This window comes from Silene latifolia, chromosome 11 (genome assembly GCF_048544455.1).
Source record: "Silene latifolia isolate original U9 population chromosome 11, ASM4854445v1, whole genome shotgun sequence".
Taxonomy (NCBI): domain Eukaryota; kingdom Viridiplantae; phylum Streptophyta; class Magnoliopsida; order Caryophyllales; family Caryophyllaceae; genus Silene; species Silene latifolia.
Genome location: NC_133536.1, coordinates 7,559,836 through 7,579,197, shown reverse-complemented (window position 1 = coordinate 7,579,197; position 19,362 = coordinate 7,559,836). Strand labels below are relative to the sequence as shown.

At 43.9% G+C, this 19,362-nt stretch overlaps 3 protein-coding genes across 3 annotated transcripts in view; all 3 read left to right on the top strand.

The window, feature by feature from the left end:
• The window catches only part of LOC141610878 (uncharacterized), a 122,741-nt gene that overhangs the window by 56,473 nt on the left and 46,906 nt on the right, over positions 1-19,362 (top strand). The gene's annotated exons all lie outside the window — the stretch shown is intronic.
• On the top strand, positions 461-3,884 carry LOC141610869 (uncharacterized). The gene is made up of 4 exons (XM_074429159.1): positions 461-1,682; positions 2,180-2,604; positions 2,700-2,761; positions 3,172-3,884. The coding sequence occupies exons 1-4, from the start codon at positions 523-525 to the stop codon at positions 3,688-3,690; spliced, it is 2,166 nt and encodes a 721-aa protein (XP_074285260.1). The 5' UTR covers positions 461-522; the 3' UTR covers positions 3,691-3,884.
• LOC141610882 (uncharacterized) lies at positions 6,682-9,679 on the top strand. The gene is made up of 4 exons (XM_074429178.1): positions 6,682-7,909; positions 8,153-8,580; positions 8,676-8,737; positions 9,021-9,679. Exons 1-4 carry the CDS (start codon positions 7,506-7,508, stop codon positions 9,537-9,539), a joined length of 1,413 nt encoding a protein of 470 aa, XP_074285279.1. The 5' UTR covers positions 6,682-7,505; the 3' UTR covers positions 9,540-9,679.

Genomic DNA, 19,362 nt, shown 5'->3' with positions numbered 1-19,362 from the left:
GCGGGTCTCGAGCTTCAACCGCACATAATACCTCTCTTTTACGCAAACCCATCCAATTTTCATGCATAAAAAATGTATTACTCGGGCTTGGTTTTGTTTGGTGCTCTATGTCGAGTACAACTTCTTCCATTGGGTCCATATCCGCGTCACTTATCTCCTCCACATAGATAATACTTGACCCGTCGCAAACTTGTGACCGATATACCTGTCACATAGAATTTGTGATAACTTAATAACAATGAAGTAACAAAATCAAATCCCTTCAAAAAAAAGTAACAAAATCAAATAATGGCTGAACTAAATTTAAAGATCAAAATATTGGTAATGTGAAAAATTAACTAGATCCAATAACAATCTAACCCAGTCTAGCAAATTATTTGACCCGCCCCAAAATCGATTTTATCCGTAAGAGTAGGCTAACCTGATACGATCCAAACTAAAACCGAAGTGAGTGACCCAAATCCCAATTGCCGCTTCTAGACTAATTGCTCCGAATAGGGCTTGATTATTAGCGCCAAAAGAATGAAAGACAAGGAACCGAAAGTAGACACTAGGATGACTGCGCCTCAACAATTGGAAACACCCACACCCGTCTCTAAACCATTCACCGGCGTCACCGACGAATCCACCCTCAAAACCTACCCCTACTTCGCCAACGCCATCACCGTCTGCCGCCTCCGACCACCGCACTCCTTCTCCTCCTTCCACCCATGGATCGCCACTCGCGAAATCACCAAAGACTACACCTATATTTTCCGCCACCCTCTCACCTCCAAACTCCACTCCTTTAACCTTCCTAAAATTCTCGAATTCTCGAAATTTAACGCCTCTCCTCTCGCCACCGTCTACTCTTTCCGCGAACCGTATCCCGTCGACAACCTCTTTTTGCTCGAACCGCCGCACCCGCGCCATTTTTTTAGCTCTACTACCGTACCTGATTCTACTTTATTGGCTTTGTACTCCGGCGGTAAGCTTCTTGGTTGTCCCCGCTACGCTAGATCGCTTCAGTGGATTAATTTATCGCCGCGAGGCGAGAAATTCGATGATATTGTTGTATTTGAGAACAAGGTTTATGCGGTGGATAGGCAGGGGGTGTTGAAATTGATTAATCGGTATAAAACCGTTAAGAAAATTAATATTGGTAAAACCGTTGTGTTTGAACCGGTTACTCCCGGTTCAGGCCGGTTTGGGTGGAGGAAACGGTTTGCGGTCGATGGAGGAGTGTTGTACTTGGTGGTTCGTTTGGAGGAGGAGAGGTTTCGAGTTTATATGCTAAAGAGCAAAGGAAAGGAGTTTTTTTGGGAGGAGGTTAGGAGATTTGGTGGTGATAAGGTGTTGTTTATGGCCAGGGATTATTACTTTTTTCGGAGGGCGTCGAGGAAGTTTCCAGGAAGGGAGTATAGGAACTGCATTGTGTTTTCTGAGGCGGCGTTTCCGCAGTATGGGAAAGATGGTTGGGAGTTTACTGAGAGTGATAATGTCCGGAGATGGGAGGATGATATTGCTGTTTTTTGTTTGGATAATGAGAGGTTTGCTCGGGAGGGGGAGGAGGAGGGGGAGAATTCGGGTTTTCCTAAGATTGATTGGTCACCTCCTGATTGGATTTTGAATTTTTCGTCGTTCTCTGCTGATGCATTTAAGAAACATTCCGACTCAGAGTATTCTTCTAGTCAATCAGAAAGGTATAACTGAAAGTCTGAAATGGTGTTATTACGTTTTATAGCATGTTTATGATGTTTATTGTGATATAAGTGTGGTATAGACGTATAGTTGATGTTAATGTTTAGGAATGTAGATTTGTAAGAAGTATTTTTGAAATTGTTAGGAACATAACATTGCTTTTGGCAACTAGAATGGTTTCTTCCCATGTAATGCATGTTTATGGAGTTCGACGCTATGGTTTCTAATCTATGGGAGACGAGCTGTCACCCTGTTGACGTCTAGGTATATACGGAGTACTATGTAATATACAGAAAAGTTATATTCCGAAGTTGTGACATACATTACTACATTTTCAGTAACACTTTACCTAATGGCTGTTTTCTTTGGCTCTGGGATTTACGGACTATAGCAAAAGGGTTTGCTAAATTGTGTGCGATCCTTACACACTGATGAGTGATGACAGTTGCCCTGGTAGAATGCTGACTTATAAAAGATGTTTTCCTTGTTCTTGGTGAAGGGAGCCTAATGAAGATGAAGGCATGGATTCTGATAGTGGAGAAAAGAATGATGAAGAGGTGCAATCTGGTTTGAAGAATCCAAAGATTAAAGATAAGGAGGAGCAAGAAGAAATGGAATCTGATTTTGGCTGTCTAGAACAGGATCAGGACGGGGTGGTTTCTGAAACAGATAATCAGGATAAGGCGGATGGAAATATGCAATGTGATTTAGACAGTCGGGAAAAGGAGGATGACAGGATGCATGTCAGTGCAGCTACTAAGGGTGGTGCATCATCGCAAGAGGACGTATGTCATGTATCCCCTTCCTTTAGACCCGAGTTTGAAACCATTGTCACTCAGACACCTTCTCTTTCTGCTACTGAAAAAGAAATTACAAGAACTCTTCTTACTCTGATTGATGGGAATAATGCAACAACTGAGGAAGGTAATGACTTCCACATTTCGACTTACACGTCTTAAAAGCCTTTTTTTTTCTTAATGTTCATGACAGCTGACTTTGTATGTTGATGTATGTTGCAGAGACTTTAAAGAAAAACAACACAGAGTTGGTGCATAGAGCTTGCACATCCTCTACAACAGTGGTACTAAATAGTTCTTTACTTTGTTTCTTTGGAAGACTTCATATAATTTGATTCTTGATTACGATGCAACTTCCAACTGAAGTTACATTTGACACACTGTTTTTGAAAATAAATTTGTATTTTCAAAATAATTTTTGTGCAATAATACTCATTTTTGGATTTAAAGAGGGTTGCCGTTTAAAGAAGTAAAAAATGTGGCAAGAGAAGGGCATAATAAGAGAAACAGTAGTAAAAAAAATAAAGGAGTATGAAAATTTCGTAGTAGTGTACTAGTGTGTCGCTTTAGGTGTGCATCCGATCCCCCTGAGTTCTCTATTTAGAGAGTCATTGAGGCAGATAGATAAATGTTGTTGCTCTTTTTCTTTTACGGCTGTACTAGCTTCAGTGCTTCCTTTTAATTCATTATGTAGAGCCACAGAAGTAATACTGCAACAGCAAAATTTGAAGGAATGGACATAAGGCTTGATTCAGTCTCAACCTTGGAAAAGATTTGGCAGAAGCACGGGAACATTGTAGAAAACTGCGCTGTACGTAACAGTGAAATAATTGCTAGGGCATTAGAGTCCCTAGCCACTATAGTACGCATACTCGACGACAGTTCAGCTCTGTCCTTGAGTGATATTCAAGCCGAGTATATAGTCTCCACATTATCTGATTTAAGATACATTCACTTTAAAGTAGACTGGTTAATTCCATTTGTTGAGAAGGCTAAGAAAATACATCAAAGCAAGGCTTCGTTGGAATCCTTAAACTCTCTCAGGCAGCTAAACTCCGAAGCCGAGGAACGGAGAGCAATCCTCCTCGAGGAATTAACCAAACTTGATGCGGAGGAAAAGAAACGGAAGGAGGAGATGGCGAAGATTTCCAAGACGATTCCTTTTTGTGGGCAAGTTAAGCTTGACGAACCCCTAGGATCCGGGCTCACTTGAGCTTGTTAGTAAATGGCCAATCACTTAGCTGCAGCATATGGAATTTGGTATCTGTGTCCCTGTTTTTCGCTAATGTTAGGAAAAAAGTTAAGTTCAGTGACTTTTTTTGTAAATTGACTAATAGTCTGATTACTATATCTATGTTCGAATTTGCAGTGAACTTGCTAATGTTATCCTGAATTCATTACTGCCAATTAGTTGGTTGGAAGGCATTTGGGACTTATTTGTGTCACCTATTATTTTCTCGTTTATTTTGAGAGACTAGATATCAACAACACAATTCCCTTTGTCCCAGTCATTTATTTACATTTATTTAAAACCCTTTCCTAATAAAAATCAAAGATAAATGTGGAGTAATTGACTGGAACTGTGTGAAGTTTTTAGGCTCAAAAGGTCATAATTGAAGATTATATTTCTCTATTATAATATGAGTTGCAAAAAGATAGTAGTTTTTTTTGTTTTGTTTTGTTTTGTTTTGGGAAAAGGTCATCTGGGTTTGGAGCGGTAGAAAATGTTGTTGCAGCTTGCAGAGCTTTGAAGTAGCATATTGGCCTGAGCGACTGCTGGATGCTCTCTTAGCTTATTTAAAAGACCCTTGAAGGACAAATACGGCATCTGCTACTCGCCTACTTCTGATAGGTATGTTAAGATCTCTTTTTTCTGTGGGCCTTTTACACTTTCTTTTAAGTTGTTCCATTAGGATATCTACATTTGTATTTTTGGCAATTTATGGGGTGCAAGCAAGTGACCTTTTTCCATTCACCTGCACCGCCTCTCTACTCCTAAAAAAATTGTGAAACCAAATATTTAAAAAAAACCCAGTGAGTAATCTTTTATGATGTTGTACGAGTTTGGAACATTGCTCATTTGCTTGTTATTGAGGTAATGTTGTGGTTAATATTCTTCTGGTTGGAGGTGCTGACTAACTGACTTGACAGTTTTAAGCTTCTCAATGATTTGTAAAGCCCTTGTCACGCACCAAATTGTAGGTTGGCGTGCCTCTTTTCAGGTTATTAGTTTGGGTGTACCTTTGAGTTTCGTTTTTACACTCTAGTTTTGGTTTTCATGTACAATGGTCAAATGTCATGCTATGTTTTCATTAACCCCCTCTGCGTTACACCAAGAAAGAATCTTCAGCAGTAATTTGCTATATTTGATGCTAGCCCTCTTCATTTCTGAATCTTGTTTGGTTTCTACTGATACTTCCTTCGTGTATGGTGACTGGATTTTATAACTGAATGTTGAAAATTTGAGGTTTCTTTCTGCCGCAACCGGTAATGAATGACCAATGAGACTGTTACAGCAAACCCAGAAGATGTTGATGCTTTTCCCTTTCTAAATATGATTCCTATCCAATGTCAGTTTCTGGTGGGAAAATATCTTTTCAATATGACGACCTTTAAGGTCTTTACTGTGTTTGATTTTCTTCTATGATGTCAAATTACAGTGAACTCACATGCATTAATCTCTGCTCATGTTTGCACTAGACTAAGACAATGTTCATGCCTCCACCACTTGGGGCAACCTTTCTTGCTTTTCATCTTGGAAGACAATAATACAATTGCGATAGGCATTGTGACTTAATATTACATGTATATAATTCTCGAGTTGCTGAAGCGCTTTTAATTTTATTGAATGGTTTGGTAGCAAGCTCAAGGGTCACCTAAAAAAGCGTTATGCCTTTTATTTGTTCTACAGTGGGAAATTGATTCGGAAAGAAAGGTGTTCAATTATTATTGGTGTGGGAGCCTGTGTTATTATTCAGACTCGGGATGTGTCCAGAATTTGGACTCAGGTATTCAACGGAAAATTCTCATGTTTTTACTTGAAATGAAGTATTCAAGTGTCATACTCATACGGGGGTGTTAAGTGTTGGATATAGACTTATAGTACACGAGGTGATATGAAGAGCCGGAGTAACATAGATGGGCAGCAGGGTCTGAGAACTGAGTTGTGTTGCTATAGCAATTAGCATGTAGTCTATGAAGTATATGAATTTGCTGTGTGGTGCTTGCAGGGTTTTTGTTTGTGTGAAAATTTGATAACTGCCGAAACAATGTATGAGTTATGACTTATGACTTATGACTTATGACTTATGACTTATGAGACACCAAATTCACCAATATTTTCATAAAATCAGCTCATTCCACTTATCATTAGGTCTATTCTTTAACAGCTAGTCTTGCTTGTGACGGGCTAATCCCGTCACAAGCTTGTGACCTCTCACAAAAAGGGAGAGGGGATAAGGTGGGACACCCCCATGTGCTTCCCACTCACCTCTCAATGGGCATTTTGTGAGAGGAAACGGTATCCGTCACAAGGATATCGCCCGTCTTCAATGAGATTTTGTGATTCTTTAAAATAAAGTTCTTGTATGAGAGTAGCATGATCATTTTAGCACTGAGTACAACAATGTGATCCTTTTTATGTCGTTTGTACCTCTTTAATGATATTCGTGACACTTTTAACCGATTTTATATTTGTAATGTTATTAGTACGTATTTAATAGTATCTCATTGTCTTTCCTAGTTAATACCTCATTATTTTCGCACCTATTTTAATGACTCGTATTTACTTGGTTATTATTAATAATTAATATTGTCACAAAATAATTATTGTGAGACCATTTTAGCAGAATATTACTCTTCACCATCTCAGAAAAATGAGTGCATTAGTAATTTTGTTGTAGCAAATCTAAGAGAATGTTACTATTCACCGTCTCACAAAAATGAGTGGCATTAGTAATTTTTTTGTGGCATTATGCCTTCCCTTATCTTTTTCTAAACTTGTAAGCAAGAGTTATGTAAACTCAAATTTTTTTGCAAACAAAAAATTGAGAGATGCAATTGAGTAAATCCCTTTTTTTTTTCTTTTTTCTTTTTTAATTTAAGTGAGGGATATACAAATGAAAATTAGTGTGCAATAATCAACGCATTGACTACAAAATTTACCGCGAAAATCAATTTAATTTAGCTCCTCTGCGAAAATTGAAAGGGTCAGAGCGCGGGAAACATCACCCAATAAGTTACTCTTTGCTCCGACCAGCGCGCAGCTGGCGGGAAAAGAATGAAAAAAGAAAACCCGAAAACCGACACGAAAATGAGTGCGCTGCCGGAATCAGAGATACCAACCTCCACCGCTAAACCATTCACTCACCTCACCGACGAATCCGCCTTTACAGACACCCACTACTTCATCGACACCACCACCGTCCACCTCATCCGACCACCACTATCCCACCCCAACTCCCGCCCATGGATCACCGCCCTCGAAACCACCAAAAACTACACCCTCATCTTCCGCCATCCCCTCACTTCCAAACCCTATTCCGTTCCGCTCTCTCGCAATTCCGACTTCGCAAAACTCCAACCGTCTACTCTAACCAACTCATACTCCTTCGGCTCATCCGCTTCCTTAGACAAACTCCTCCCGCTCCCCTCCCCGCGTTACGATTTTGGCATTAATATATCTTGGTTTTGTACGGCGGAGGTGAGCTCAAGGGCTGTCCTTCCAATCCTAGGTCGGTAACTGTGTCCGGTCAGAGGATCTGGCCGTGGGTTAAGTTAACGTCGCGTAGCGAGAAATTCGATGATATTGTTGAGTTTGAAGGGAAGGTTTATGCGGTGGATAGGCAGGGGTTGTTGAAATTGGTTAATTATTATAAAACTGTTGAGAAAATTAAAATTGGTAAAACTGTTGTGTTTCACCCGGTTTTATCCGGTTCAGGTCGGTTTGGGTGGAGGAAGCGGTTTGTGGTTGACGGAGTAGTGTTGTACTTGGTGGTTCGTGTCGAGGAGAAAAGGTTTAAAGTTTATATGCTGAAGGGCGGAGGAAGGAGGTTTTATTGGGAAGAGGTTACGAGATTTGGTGGTGATAAAGTGTTGTTTATGGCCAGGGATTACTGCTTTTTTCGGAGGGTGTCGAGGAAGTTTCCAGGGAGGGAGTATAGGAACTGCATTGTGTTTTCTGAGGCGGCTTTTCCGCAGTATGGGAATGATTGTTGGGAGTTTACTCAGAGTGGTGATAGACAGTTAAGTGAGGATGATATTGCGGTTTTTTGTTTGGATGATGATAGGTTTGCTCGGGAAGGGGAGGGCGAGGATTTGGGTTTTCCTAAGATTGATTGGTCACCTCCTGATTGGATTTTAACTGCTTCGTCTTTCCGTGCTGCTGAATTTCGGAAACATACAGTATCGGAGTCTTCTAGCCAATCAGAAAGGTAATTGAAATTGTGTTACTATGTTTTATACTCCGTAGCATGTTAATAATGTCTATGAAGCTCAACGCTATGATTTAATCTATGGGAGACGGCTATCACCCTATTGACTTCTAGGTATATATACTATACATAAGCTATAGAAAAATGGTTTGCTAGATTTGAGCTATATTTACAGACTGATGAGAATGGTTGCTCTAGAAGAGTGCTGACATAAAATTAATGTTTTCCATTTTGTTGGTGAAGGGTGTCTGATGCAGAAGAAAGATTGGTGGGTTCTGATAGCGGAGATAAAAATGGTGAAGAGGTGCAATCTCGTTTGAAGGATTCAAAGAGTAAAGATGAGGACGAGCAAGAAGAGATGGAATCTGATTTTGGCAGTCTAGATCAGGATCAACGCTGGGTGGAATTTGATTCAGATAGTCCGGATCAGGAGGATGAAAAAATGCAATGTGATTCGAAGAGTCAGGAAAAGGAGGATGTCGGGATGCATGTAAATGCAAATACTGAGGGTGGTGCATCATTGCAAGAGGATGTATGTCATGTCTCCCCTACCTTATACAGACCCGAGTCTGGAACCACTGTCACTCAGACACCTTCTCTTTCTGCTACTGAAAAAGAAATTACAAGAACTCTTCTTAGTCTGAACGATGGGAATAATGCAACTGAGGAAGGTAATGACTTTCATGTTTCGACTTAGATGTCATAAGAGCCTTTTTTCTTCTTTATGTTCATGCCAGCTGACTTTTCATGTGGATGTTTGTTGCAGCGACTTTAAGGAAAAACATCACAGAGTTGGTGCATAGAGCTTGCACATCCTCTATTACAGCGGTACTAAATAGTTCTTTTTTACTTAGTTTCTTTTGGAAGACTTCCTGTAGTTACGATGCAATTTCCAACTAAAGTGCCATTTCAGTATTTGAGACACCGTTTTTGAAAACAAATTATAACTTTTGTGCAATAATACTCATTTCTGGATTTAAAGAGGGTTGTCATTTGAAGAAGCAAAAAAAAGTGTAAGAAAATTGCGAATGAGGCAAATAGATAAATGTTGTTCCTCTTTTTCTTTAACGGCAGTACCAGCTTCAGCGCCTCCTTTTTATTTATTATGTAGAGCCAAAAAGGTGATTCTGCAACAGCAAAATTTGAAGGATTTGACGTAAGGCTTGATTCAGTCTCAACTTTGGAAAAGATTTGGCAGCAGCACGGGAACATTGTAGAAAACTGCGCTGTGCGTAACAGTGAAATAATTGCTAGGGCATTGGAGTCCCTAGTCACTATAGTACGCATACTTGATGACAATTCACCTCTGTCGTTGACTAATAGCCAAGCCGATTATTTAGTCTCCACATTGTCTGATCTTAGATACATTCATTTTAAAGTGGACTGGTTGATTCCATTTGTTGAGAAGGCTGAAAAGATACATCAAAGCAAGCTTTCGTTGGAATCCTTAAACACTCTCAGCCAGTTAAGCTCGAAAGCCCAGGAACGCAGAGCTATCCTCCTCGATGAATTAACCAAACTTGACGTGGAGGAAAAGACACGGAAGGAGGAGATGGCAAAGATTTCCAACACCATTCCTTTTTGTGGGCGAGTTAAGTTTGACAAACCCCTAGGATCGGGTCTGACTTGAGCCTGTCGTGAATGACCAATCACTTAGCTGCAGCATATGATATTTGGGCTTATTTGTACCATATTTTCTCGTTGATTTTGAGCGGCTAGATATAAACAATGTAATTCAAATAGAATTAGTTATGTACTCTCGTTGTCTTAGTGCATTTATTTACATTTGTTTAAAATCGCTTCCTCAATAAAATGGGAAGAAAGTTCTGTTGCAGCGTGCAGGGCTGTGAGAAGGATATTGGCCTGAACGAATGTTGGATGCTGTCTCGGTTTTTAAACAAGTGCCTTGAATGTCATCTCCTACTTGCCTACATCTGATCGGGTATGTAATACGACTTCTTTTTCGCTAGTCTCTTATGCTTTTCTTTCTACACTTATTTTTGGCAAATTGCTGAGTGCAAGCAAGGTACCTTCTCTTTAATATTTGACGGTAGTGTTTGTATGGAATCTGTTGTGCCTTCATTGCTGCATTATGATCATGATTCGCCGGTTGTTGATTGATCAGTTTGTATCCGATTGATATATCATTTGATGTATTCCGTCATTATGATCATGACTCCCTCTCATCAATGTTGCATTTTATAAGTTTTGATGAAATACTCTCCTAGATTGAAATGAGATATCAGGAAAACGTCTTCTTTGATAAAGGTCAGATGAAAAATGAATGCAAAATGGAAGAGCATATGAGAAAGATCTCCATAGTTACCAAAAGACTAAGCAAATAAAAAGATTTTAAGCTACTTGCTTAACCATCGAAAGACTCCACATCAACTAGCTTTAAATTGAGCTAAGAAGCTCCATGGAAATTTCTAAAATGGTCCCCAAGAAAAATATAACCAATAGAAATATAGTTGTCTCATTAATTTTTTATTTAGTAATTAAGAATTAAATAAATTAATAAAAAAGTGTGTTAGTTAGGTCTCATCGAGCTAATACTAAATAGGATTCACCATCGGAGAACTCAGAAATAAATTGTTGTTCTTCAAAAAAAATGATGTGGCAAAGGTAAGCTAGTACCAACTAGCTTACCATTGTGGATGCTCTGATGCAGGTAAATGTATGAGTTATGACTCACCAATTTCACCAATATTTTCCTAAAATCAGCTAATGCCACTTATCATTAGGTCTTATTTTTCGAAATAAAGTTGTTCTTGTATTAGAGTGGCATGATCATTTGAGCACATACAAAAATGTGACCCTTTTTATGTTGTTCATACCTTTTTTTTTTTTTTTTTTTTAAATTGTGACATTTTTTAACCGGTTTTATTTCTGTAAGAGCATCTCCAATGGTTGAACAAAAGGACTTGTTTGCAAATTCTAAAAATTTCAAGCTAGTTGCTCAACCATTGGAGAGCTTCACATGAACTAGCTTAGTTTGAGCAACTAGCTTCATGGAGCTAGTAGCTCAAATGGACCCACAAAGAGATATGTGCCAATTAAATAAATGTATATAAGTCCATTCAAGCAACAACTCTTATAGCTTAACCATTGGGGAAGTTTGTAGTTTAAAAGTGTTGTAGCTCAAAAATGTGATGTGGAGAGTTAAGCTAGTAGGTTTGTTGCTTACCATTGTGGATGCTCTAATGTTCTTAGTACGTACTCCCTCCCATATTTTTTTCTTTTTTTTTTCGCCATTTGCTTTTTTCACAGTCTCGAAGACAAATCTTTGACCGTAATTTCTGACATGAAAAGTTATTTTTTTTATCGAAAATAATTATTTTTTTCCAATATATTTACAGCCAAGTTTGGTAGCTTTGACCTTCAAAAAGCAAAATGGGAACAAAATAGAAAATGAAGATTATTTAGTGTTTTTTTTTTTGGTGCAAAGGGAGTATCTATAAAATACTATTAAAAGCGTATACTAAAATGGTTCATAAAGTCCATGTCAACAAAGCAGCGTGTAATTATAAAATGCCACGTCTGATTAACGCAATGCCACGTTTGATTTACAAATGACACGGTTGCATTAAAAATGCCAGCACATCAACAATCATCAATCTCATTAGTCTCTCCACAATCAAACATTATAATTAAATTAAAAGGATACCAGCTTGGGGCAAACTAAAAGCCCCGTATTAATTTTAATGTCGTAAAAGTCGAACAAAAATATTAATCCATGCTTCTTAACAGATGGCTATCACTATTTTTTTTAACATATTTCTTATGTAGACCCCAACACAAATCTTAGACTAATTGCATTTACGTTTAGACTACAAATCCACAATCATTCATCTCGGCCTTGAATGAATGTTTGATACCGAAGAGTCATGGAATTTAATTTGGTCATTCTAACTTCTAAGGAGAAACTTGAAAGATCAAAGTAACTCCACTATGTAAATAAAATAGCCAACCTTTTACATTCTTATCTTTGGCCTACCTTACATATAAAACTGCTTATGATTCGGCGTCCATCTTAAACTACTATTGTAAATCTATATAAATTAATATACTCTGATTAATTTTTGGTATTGTAATTTTTCATTTATTTCAAGAATTATTATGCTTATGTAGATAATTAGATGTGCATGTATACAGGTAGACAGATGGGAGAGGTGGACGATCAGTTTCTCATCCGATCGTAGCCGACTTGGTCCAGTGATGTTGCTTGAGTGACGGCCTATAATTGGTCTTTGTCAATGACCTCTAACAATATTTGCTTCTTTGCGATTATCTCTGTTCCGGGTGTAATTCCAGAGCAAGTATCGTTACCACCCGTGGCTTGTAGAATAATGTCTTAGGTTGAATCCTTCTTGCTTCTATCGTCCCTCTCGGCCTCTCCTGCAACAATGAACGAACTGAGGGCTTGGCTTTGTGCCAAGCGTACTCACTCCGACGCTCAAGTCAGTAAACTTAGAGGATTAAGCTGTGTTGCTTGGTTAGGTATGTATTGTAGAGAGATAAGGGAGATATTACCAGATGAATAGTGTATTTAGTTTCAGTTGTGGGATCCTCTCCTCAAAGAAGGTTGAGGAGTATTTATAGGCTTTCACCTTTTGTCACGTAGTGGCCAAGTGGCCAAGTGGCTTGCAGGTGGAAAGACCGTTCTACCCTCGGCCGATGGGCCTATGGCAGGCCGGCCGACGGGTCTTGGATATGAGTACGCGGATATGTGTCCCGGCTGGCAGGCTGTCGAGCCGAGACACTGGCTGACAGGCCGATGGGCTGCATCGGCTAGGCAGTCTAAGTCGTTGACTTGCTGTGGATATCTTTGACCTTACTTAGCGTGTTGACTTGGTCAGCGGTGCAGAATATGCCCCATCAATTTGCCCCCAGCGTAGTCTATGCCGTGGTATGGGCTCCGATGTACTTTTGAGCGTATATTCTGCGCAAGTAACTTTCACAAATTTTCTGTACCGGCTTCGGCTTCTTTTTGTGCATCGGCGTGGCTCTTGTTAGGCCGTATCATACACCATATCCCCCCTCCACATGGATGCGTAAAGGGTATCCGATGTGGAAAGGAACATGACGCTGGCCGCGACCAGGGCTGAGAGTGCCGGTTGATTTTGATTGCCCCCGGCCGGTGCTTCCTAGCTTGGTTGATCGGGTGGCCGGCGGAGACTAGATACCTAGGAATTTGTTGAGGAAAATGAGCAGTCGAAGGGATGTGAATAGGCGTGTTGAAGACGCTTGGTCACTGTTGCATTGATTGACATTCAACTGTTGCAACGATTGACATCCCGCGGTTGCATGCTTGACACGTGTGTGCTCGATGATTGGTTGACGCTTCATGGGCTGTGCCCTGATTGGTCCTTCTTCGTGGGCTTTTCTCTATAAATAGGGCAGTTATTCCGTGATTTTGGCCTCCATTTTATTTTCGAAAATTTTCTCTAAAATCTTCATCTCTCCAAACTTTCAAGGGTTGTCTTCGTCTTCTTAATCTTCGGAATATTTGATCCGGCGAGTGTTTTTCTTTAAGGTAAACAAGCAAACTTTTTATTTTTCTTGCTAGTAATTCGTTGTGAATAATGTCCTCTGATGCCGGGATCGGTACTTCTGCGCCGGGGGGTTCCCCGTCGCGTCTTGATGAGGAGGAGGGACTGGAGGCCATCCCACTAAGGTTTGGGGGCCCTAGGTCTCCTTCTCCCGTAGCTGATCTGCCCCTCCTGGAGGGGTTGGAAGATGAGGATGATGATGATGGGACTCCCGGTGGTGGTGGGAGAATTACTACTCCGGATCGTGGTGAGGTGGCTCCCGTTGATGGTGGGAGGATTACTATTCCGGACCATGGTGAGGCCTGCACGACTGGCCTCGACCGTGTCTGGACAAATAAATTCGCCAGCAGCTCCGGAGAGACTCTTTTCGGAGATCACTTCTTCCTTGGTGAGGGGTATAAAATTGTTTTCCCTCGGGGGGGTCAGGCGGTCTGCTGTCCTCCCCCGGGTCATATCGGCGTGTACATCAGGCATTTGGAGTACGGGCTCCGGTTTCCTTTGAACGACCACGTCATGTCCATCATCAAGGCTATGAATCTTGTCGTGGCCCAACTGCATCCGTTGGCCATGAGGACGATAATCGGCTTTGTGTGGCTCTGTCTCTTTAAAGGGGAGGTCCCTACGGTCAACTTATTCCGCCGACTTCATAGTCTCCGGCCGTCATTCGCCCGAAAGGTGGGGTGGTACAGCGTGCAGACGGAGCCAGGATATATCTCCGTAAACAAGCTTACTTCCTGCAAAGACTGGCAAGAGCGATGGGTGTACGTCCAAGTGCCTGAGGACTACCCATTGCCTCGGTCTTTTCAGAGCCCCGTTTACTTACGGTGTGAGACCCGGGAAGAGTATGAGAAACACGTCTCCCGGAGTAGCAAGGTTAAGATGGACGCTTCTTTTGTCCCCCTTACCGCGGATGAGGAGCGGGCAATGCAGCTATTTGATGCTGAGGAGGGATGGCTGCCCCCGACTCAGATTATTCTTCAGGACGAGCTGCTATGCCGCGTCGGCCTCATACCGGCCCTCAGCCGTGGTGAGTAGGGTCGGTGTGAGGCCCACCTTTGCTTGTTATGTTCCTGTTCGGAGCTTTCTTACTCCTTTCATTTAACTCTTGTTTGATTCCTTGCAGATCGGTTTGGTCAGGATCTGTCAGAGAAAGACTTGGGGAGGCTGGGGCTTGATAAGGACGGGAAGGTTCTCATCCGTCATCCTACGGCCGAAGCGAAGGATCGCCGATTGTCCCCTAACGAACTCATGGAAAGACAGACGAAGGCGTTGGATCAGGAGACGGCTCAGGCACGGGTTCTTGGTGGCGTGCCGAAGAGATCAAAGAGGGCGGCGTCCAAGTCGGAGGCTGCATCAATGGCAACTCCCTCTTCGACCCCAGTGGCCGAAAAGGGGCATGTGGAGGTGATCAACATTTCTGAGGGGGAGGTGACCGTTGCTAAGGTCCCTTCTCCGAAGAAGAGGAAAGACCCACCGTCTTCTTCCACCGTTGCCGTGGAGAAGCCTGCTTCCACCAGCCCTCCAACTAAGAGGATTCGAACTGGTACGGATTTAACCTGTGGTTCGGATTTGGCCGGCTCGTTGGACATTCCTGACGACAGGCTTTCTGACGTGTCAATGCATGGTGACATGGATGCTCTGTGTAAATTTCTTGCAGATCCACCGTCGGCAGCTGCCGTTCTCACTGAACGGCAAGTAGGGAAGCAGCCTGAGAAGGCGATTGAGAAGGCGGGTGGCCAAAACGTCGTCGTGGACTCCTCACCCCAGAAGGTTACTCCCACCGAGCTCGTGGCGGAGGGCGAGGAAATATATAAGAGGCTGGGGAGATGGAGTCGTCAAGCCGCCTCCCTCATTATGGAGCAGGAAAAGGCCACGGCCCAATCTGGGCCGCTGGTTGCAAGGCTCAAGCTTGATCTCTCTGCTGCGAGGGGGGAAGCCGGGAAGGCTAAGCTGGATCTTCATGCTGCCGTGAGGCGTGCGGAGGAGGCTGAGAAGTTGCTGAGGGCCGAGAGGGCCAAAGTTGAGGATGCTGATGGCGCCACGGCCAAGATGATGGAGGAGCGGGATAGGTACAAAGGCGCCTATGACGCTGTGGTCGCCAAGAGGGACGAGTGGGAGGATCGGTTCCAGAAGCAGGCGGAGCTGCTCAGGGACGTGCAGGCTATCCTCGCTCAAAAAGAGAAGGATATCGAAATGCTCCAAGATGATCTCCTCCCTAAAATGTGCGTCCAGTTCCGGGACCAGGCCGAGGAGGCGGCCAGGGAGGCAATCAGAAGGGCTGTCCCCGACGGCTCCTTCCCGTGGGAAAAATTCGACCAAAGACTGGATGAGATGGCCGATCTTTGCGAGAAGCGGCCGAGGCCGCAACGAAGGCGGAGGCAGCGAAGGTGGCTCAGACAGCTGAGGCCAAGGAGTTGCTTGGAGATGGTCAGCCTTCCTCAAAGCCGGCCACTGAAGGTGTTGTTGCTACTGATGTAGGGCAACGACAGGCATAGGGAGACGGGCGGTCGTCACCGGACTCACCCGGCGTCTCGGATAGCTTCAGCTGTTCGGGGGCCAATTATTGAGCCTTCTCTCCCTGCCATCCTTTTGGCGCTTCAAATCCCAAGTCTGTAATCTTTTGCTTTTTTGTTTCTTTGCTTTTTTGTAAAGCTTTGGTAGGTAGAGTTTGGGCTACCCTCACGGGGACGGCCGTCGTTTGTACTCTGCTTGCAATCATCCTTAATAAAATTATTTTGTCGGCCTTTGGCTTGGCCGGGGCTTTGGTCACAGTTCCTCGCTTGTCTTTTCGCGTTACTAATTGAGTGCGTTCGTTCTTACATTCGGCATGACCGAGGCAGTTTGAATGTATGTCACAACTGTGTTCCACGTCTTTAGCGTTCGTAACTGTGTAGGCATATTGACCGCTTAGATTGGTGTTTCAATTGCGCTGAGTATACGTTTCTCTTTTTGCATATCGGCCGTCGTGTTCCCCGTCGCTCTCGGCTTTGACCGAGGTAATCGGGGTTGCGGCTTCGATAGCGTTCGTAACTGTGTAGGCATATTGACCGCTAGATTGGCGTCCCAATTGCGCTGAGTATACGTTTCTTTTTTAGCGTATCGGCCGTCGTGTTCCCCGTCGCTCTCGGCTTTGACCGAGGTAATCGGGGTTGCGGCTTCGATAGCGTTAAAGAATCGTGTAGGCATATTGACCGCTAGATTGGCGTCTCAATTGCGGCGAGTATACGTTTCTTTTTTAGCGTATCGGCCGTCGTGTTCCCCGTCGCTCTCGGCTTTGGCCGAGGTAATCGGGGTTGCGGCCGATAGCGTTAGAATCGTGTAGGCATATTGACCGCTAGATTGGCGTCTCAATTGCGGCGAGTATACGTTTCTTTTTTAGCGTATCGGCCGTCGTGTTCCCGTCGCTCTCGGCTTTGACCGAGGTAATCGGGTTGCGGCTTCGATAGCGTTAGAATCGTGTAGGCATATTGACCGCTAGATTGGCGTCTCAATTGCGGCCGAGTATACGTTTCTTTTTTAGCGTATCGTCCGTCGTGTTCCCGTCGCTCTCGGCTTTGACCGAGGTAATCGGGGTTGCGGCTTCGATAGCGTTAGAATCGTAGGCATATTGACCGCTAGATTGGCGTCTCAATTGCGCGAGTATCGTTTCTTTTTTAGCGTATCGGCCGTCGTGTTCCCCGTCGCTCTCGGCTTTGACCGAGGTAATCGGGGTTGCGGCTTCGATAGCGTTAAATCGTGTAGGCATATTGACCGCTAGATTGGCGTCTCAATTGCGGCGAGTATACGTTTCTTTTTTAGCGTATCGGCCGTCGTGTTCCCCGTCGCTCTCGGCTTTGACCGAGGTAATCGGGGTTGCGGCTTCGATAAGCGTTAGAATCGTGTAGGCATATTGACCGCTAGATTGGCGTCTCAATTGCGGCGAGTATACGTTTTTTTTAGCGTATCGGCCGTCGTGTTCCCCGTCGCTCTCGGCTTTGGCCGAGGTAATCGGGGTTGCGGCTTCGATAGCGTTCTTCCCTTTGAGTTTTAAATGTCTGGTGGCAAATTTTGGAGGGGACAGACACCTTAATGGAGAACACAGGCGTTTCATTTACACGTTATGATCGTGCGTTGGGGTGTCCACAATGGGTTTGGATACCTCCGCCGCTATACAAAGTATTTTCTCAAGTTGTCGGTGTTCCAATGGCTCATCAAAGGCACACCTCCCATGTCCGTCGGCCGGTATGTACCGGCCTCATCTCCTCGACCACTTTGTAGGGACCCTCCCGATTGGCCGTCAGTTTGCCATGAATATTTCCTTTGTTGGTGGCAGCCGACTTCCTTAGGACTAAGTCTCCTATTTTTAAGTCCCTTTTGTGAACTCTTCGGTTGTAGGCCCTCTTCATCCGGTTCTGATATACGGCCAAGTTGAGGCGTGCCGTGTCTCGGCTTTCTTCGACCAGGTCTAGGGAAGCTCTTAGGCCCTCCTCGTTTTCAACTCGGTCAAACGTGGGTCGTTTCCGAATGCCGGCACCGTCGCTTCGATTGCGGGACCGCTTCGAGCCGTAGACTAGGTGGAAGGGGTGTATCCGTTGCTTCTTTCTCCGTGGTTCGGTGACCACAGGACGCCGGGTAGTTCATCGGCCCACCTTCCCTTAAGGTCTTCAACTGTCTTCTTTAAACCGTTGAGGATGGTTTTGTTGGCTGCCTCCGCCTGCCCGTTACTCTGCGGGTGGCAGACGGAGGAATACGCAAACTTGATGCCCAGCTCCTCTAACCAGTTCATTATTAGGTCGCTCCAAAACTCTCGGCCGTGGTCGAATACCATAACTTGGGGCAATCCGAAGCGGGTTATAACATTTTCCCAGATTACCTTTCTGACGGCTGCTGTGGTCTTCGCTGGTACTGCTACGGCTTCAACCCATTTGGTGAAGTAGTCAACGGCGACGATTAAGAACTTCCTTCCTCCGGAGGCCGTTGGGAATGGCCCTAGCATGTCCATCCCCCATTGCGCGAAGGGAAGGGGGCTAAGCACCGGTTGTAGGTCTCTGGAGGGAGCGTGTATCACCGGGGCATGCATCTGACAGTTCGTGCACTTCTTGGTCTTCGTTCTGGAATCTTGGAGCATGGTGGGCCAGAAGTAGCCAGCTCGGAGAGCTTTGTGGGCTAGTGTTCTTGCCCCCATGTGATGTCCGCAGATGCCTTCGTGAATTTCTGTCAGTATCAATTCTGCGTCGGCCGGACCGACACACTTCAAGAGTGGTCTTATTACGGATCTTCTGTACAGTTCCCCGTCGAACACGAGATACCTAGCGGCGATCCTTTTTATTTTGGCCGAGGGATTGCGGCCCTCCGGCAATTCACCTGTAAGCTTGTATCTCATTATCGGAGTCATCCACGTCGTCTCGGTCTCTATGTTACCCACCATGCCGACGGTCTCAGTGATGCTTTTCGCATTCCTGATATCTACCAGCACGGTTCGGCTGACATGCTACGTCGGCTTTTACCCTCTCCAGGTACCTTACCATTCCGTCGTCCCGAGCCTCATACTCCCCTCTGATTTGGTTGGTAACCAACAACAGTCGATTTTCAACACAATGTGTTTACGCTCCGCGGCCTAGCTAGCTCGACTCCGGTTATCACCGCCTCGTATTCGGACTCATTGTTCGAGGCCGAGAAGGTGAATTTCAAGGCATACTCAAACTCGTCCCGTTTGGGCTGATGATAAGGATGCGGCTCCGAGCTATTCGTCGTGGAGGAGCCGTCGGTGTAGACCTCCCATATGCCTGGGTTTGGCTCTTCCTGATACGTGCATTCGGCCAGGAAATCTGCAAGCGCTTGCCCCTTTATCGAAGGCCTTGGTTTGTACTGAATGCCGAAACCAGAGAGTTCCACCGCCCATTTGATGAGCTCCGCCGGATT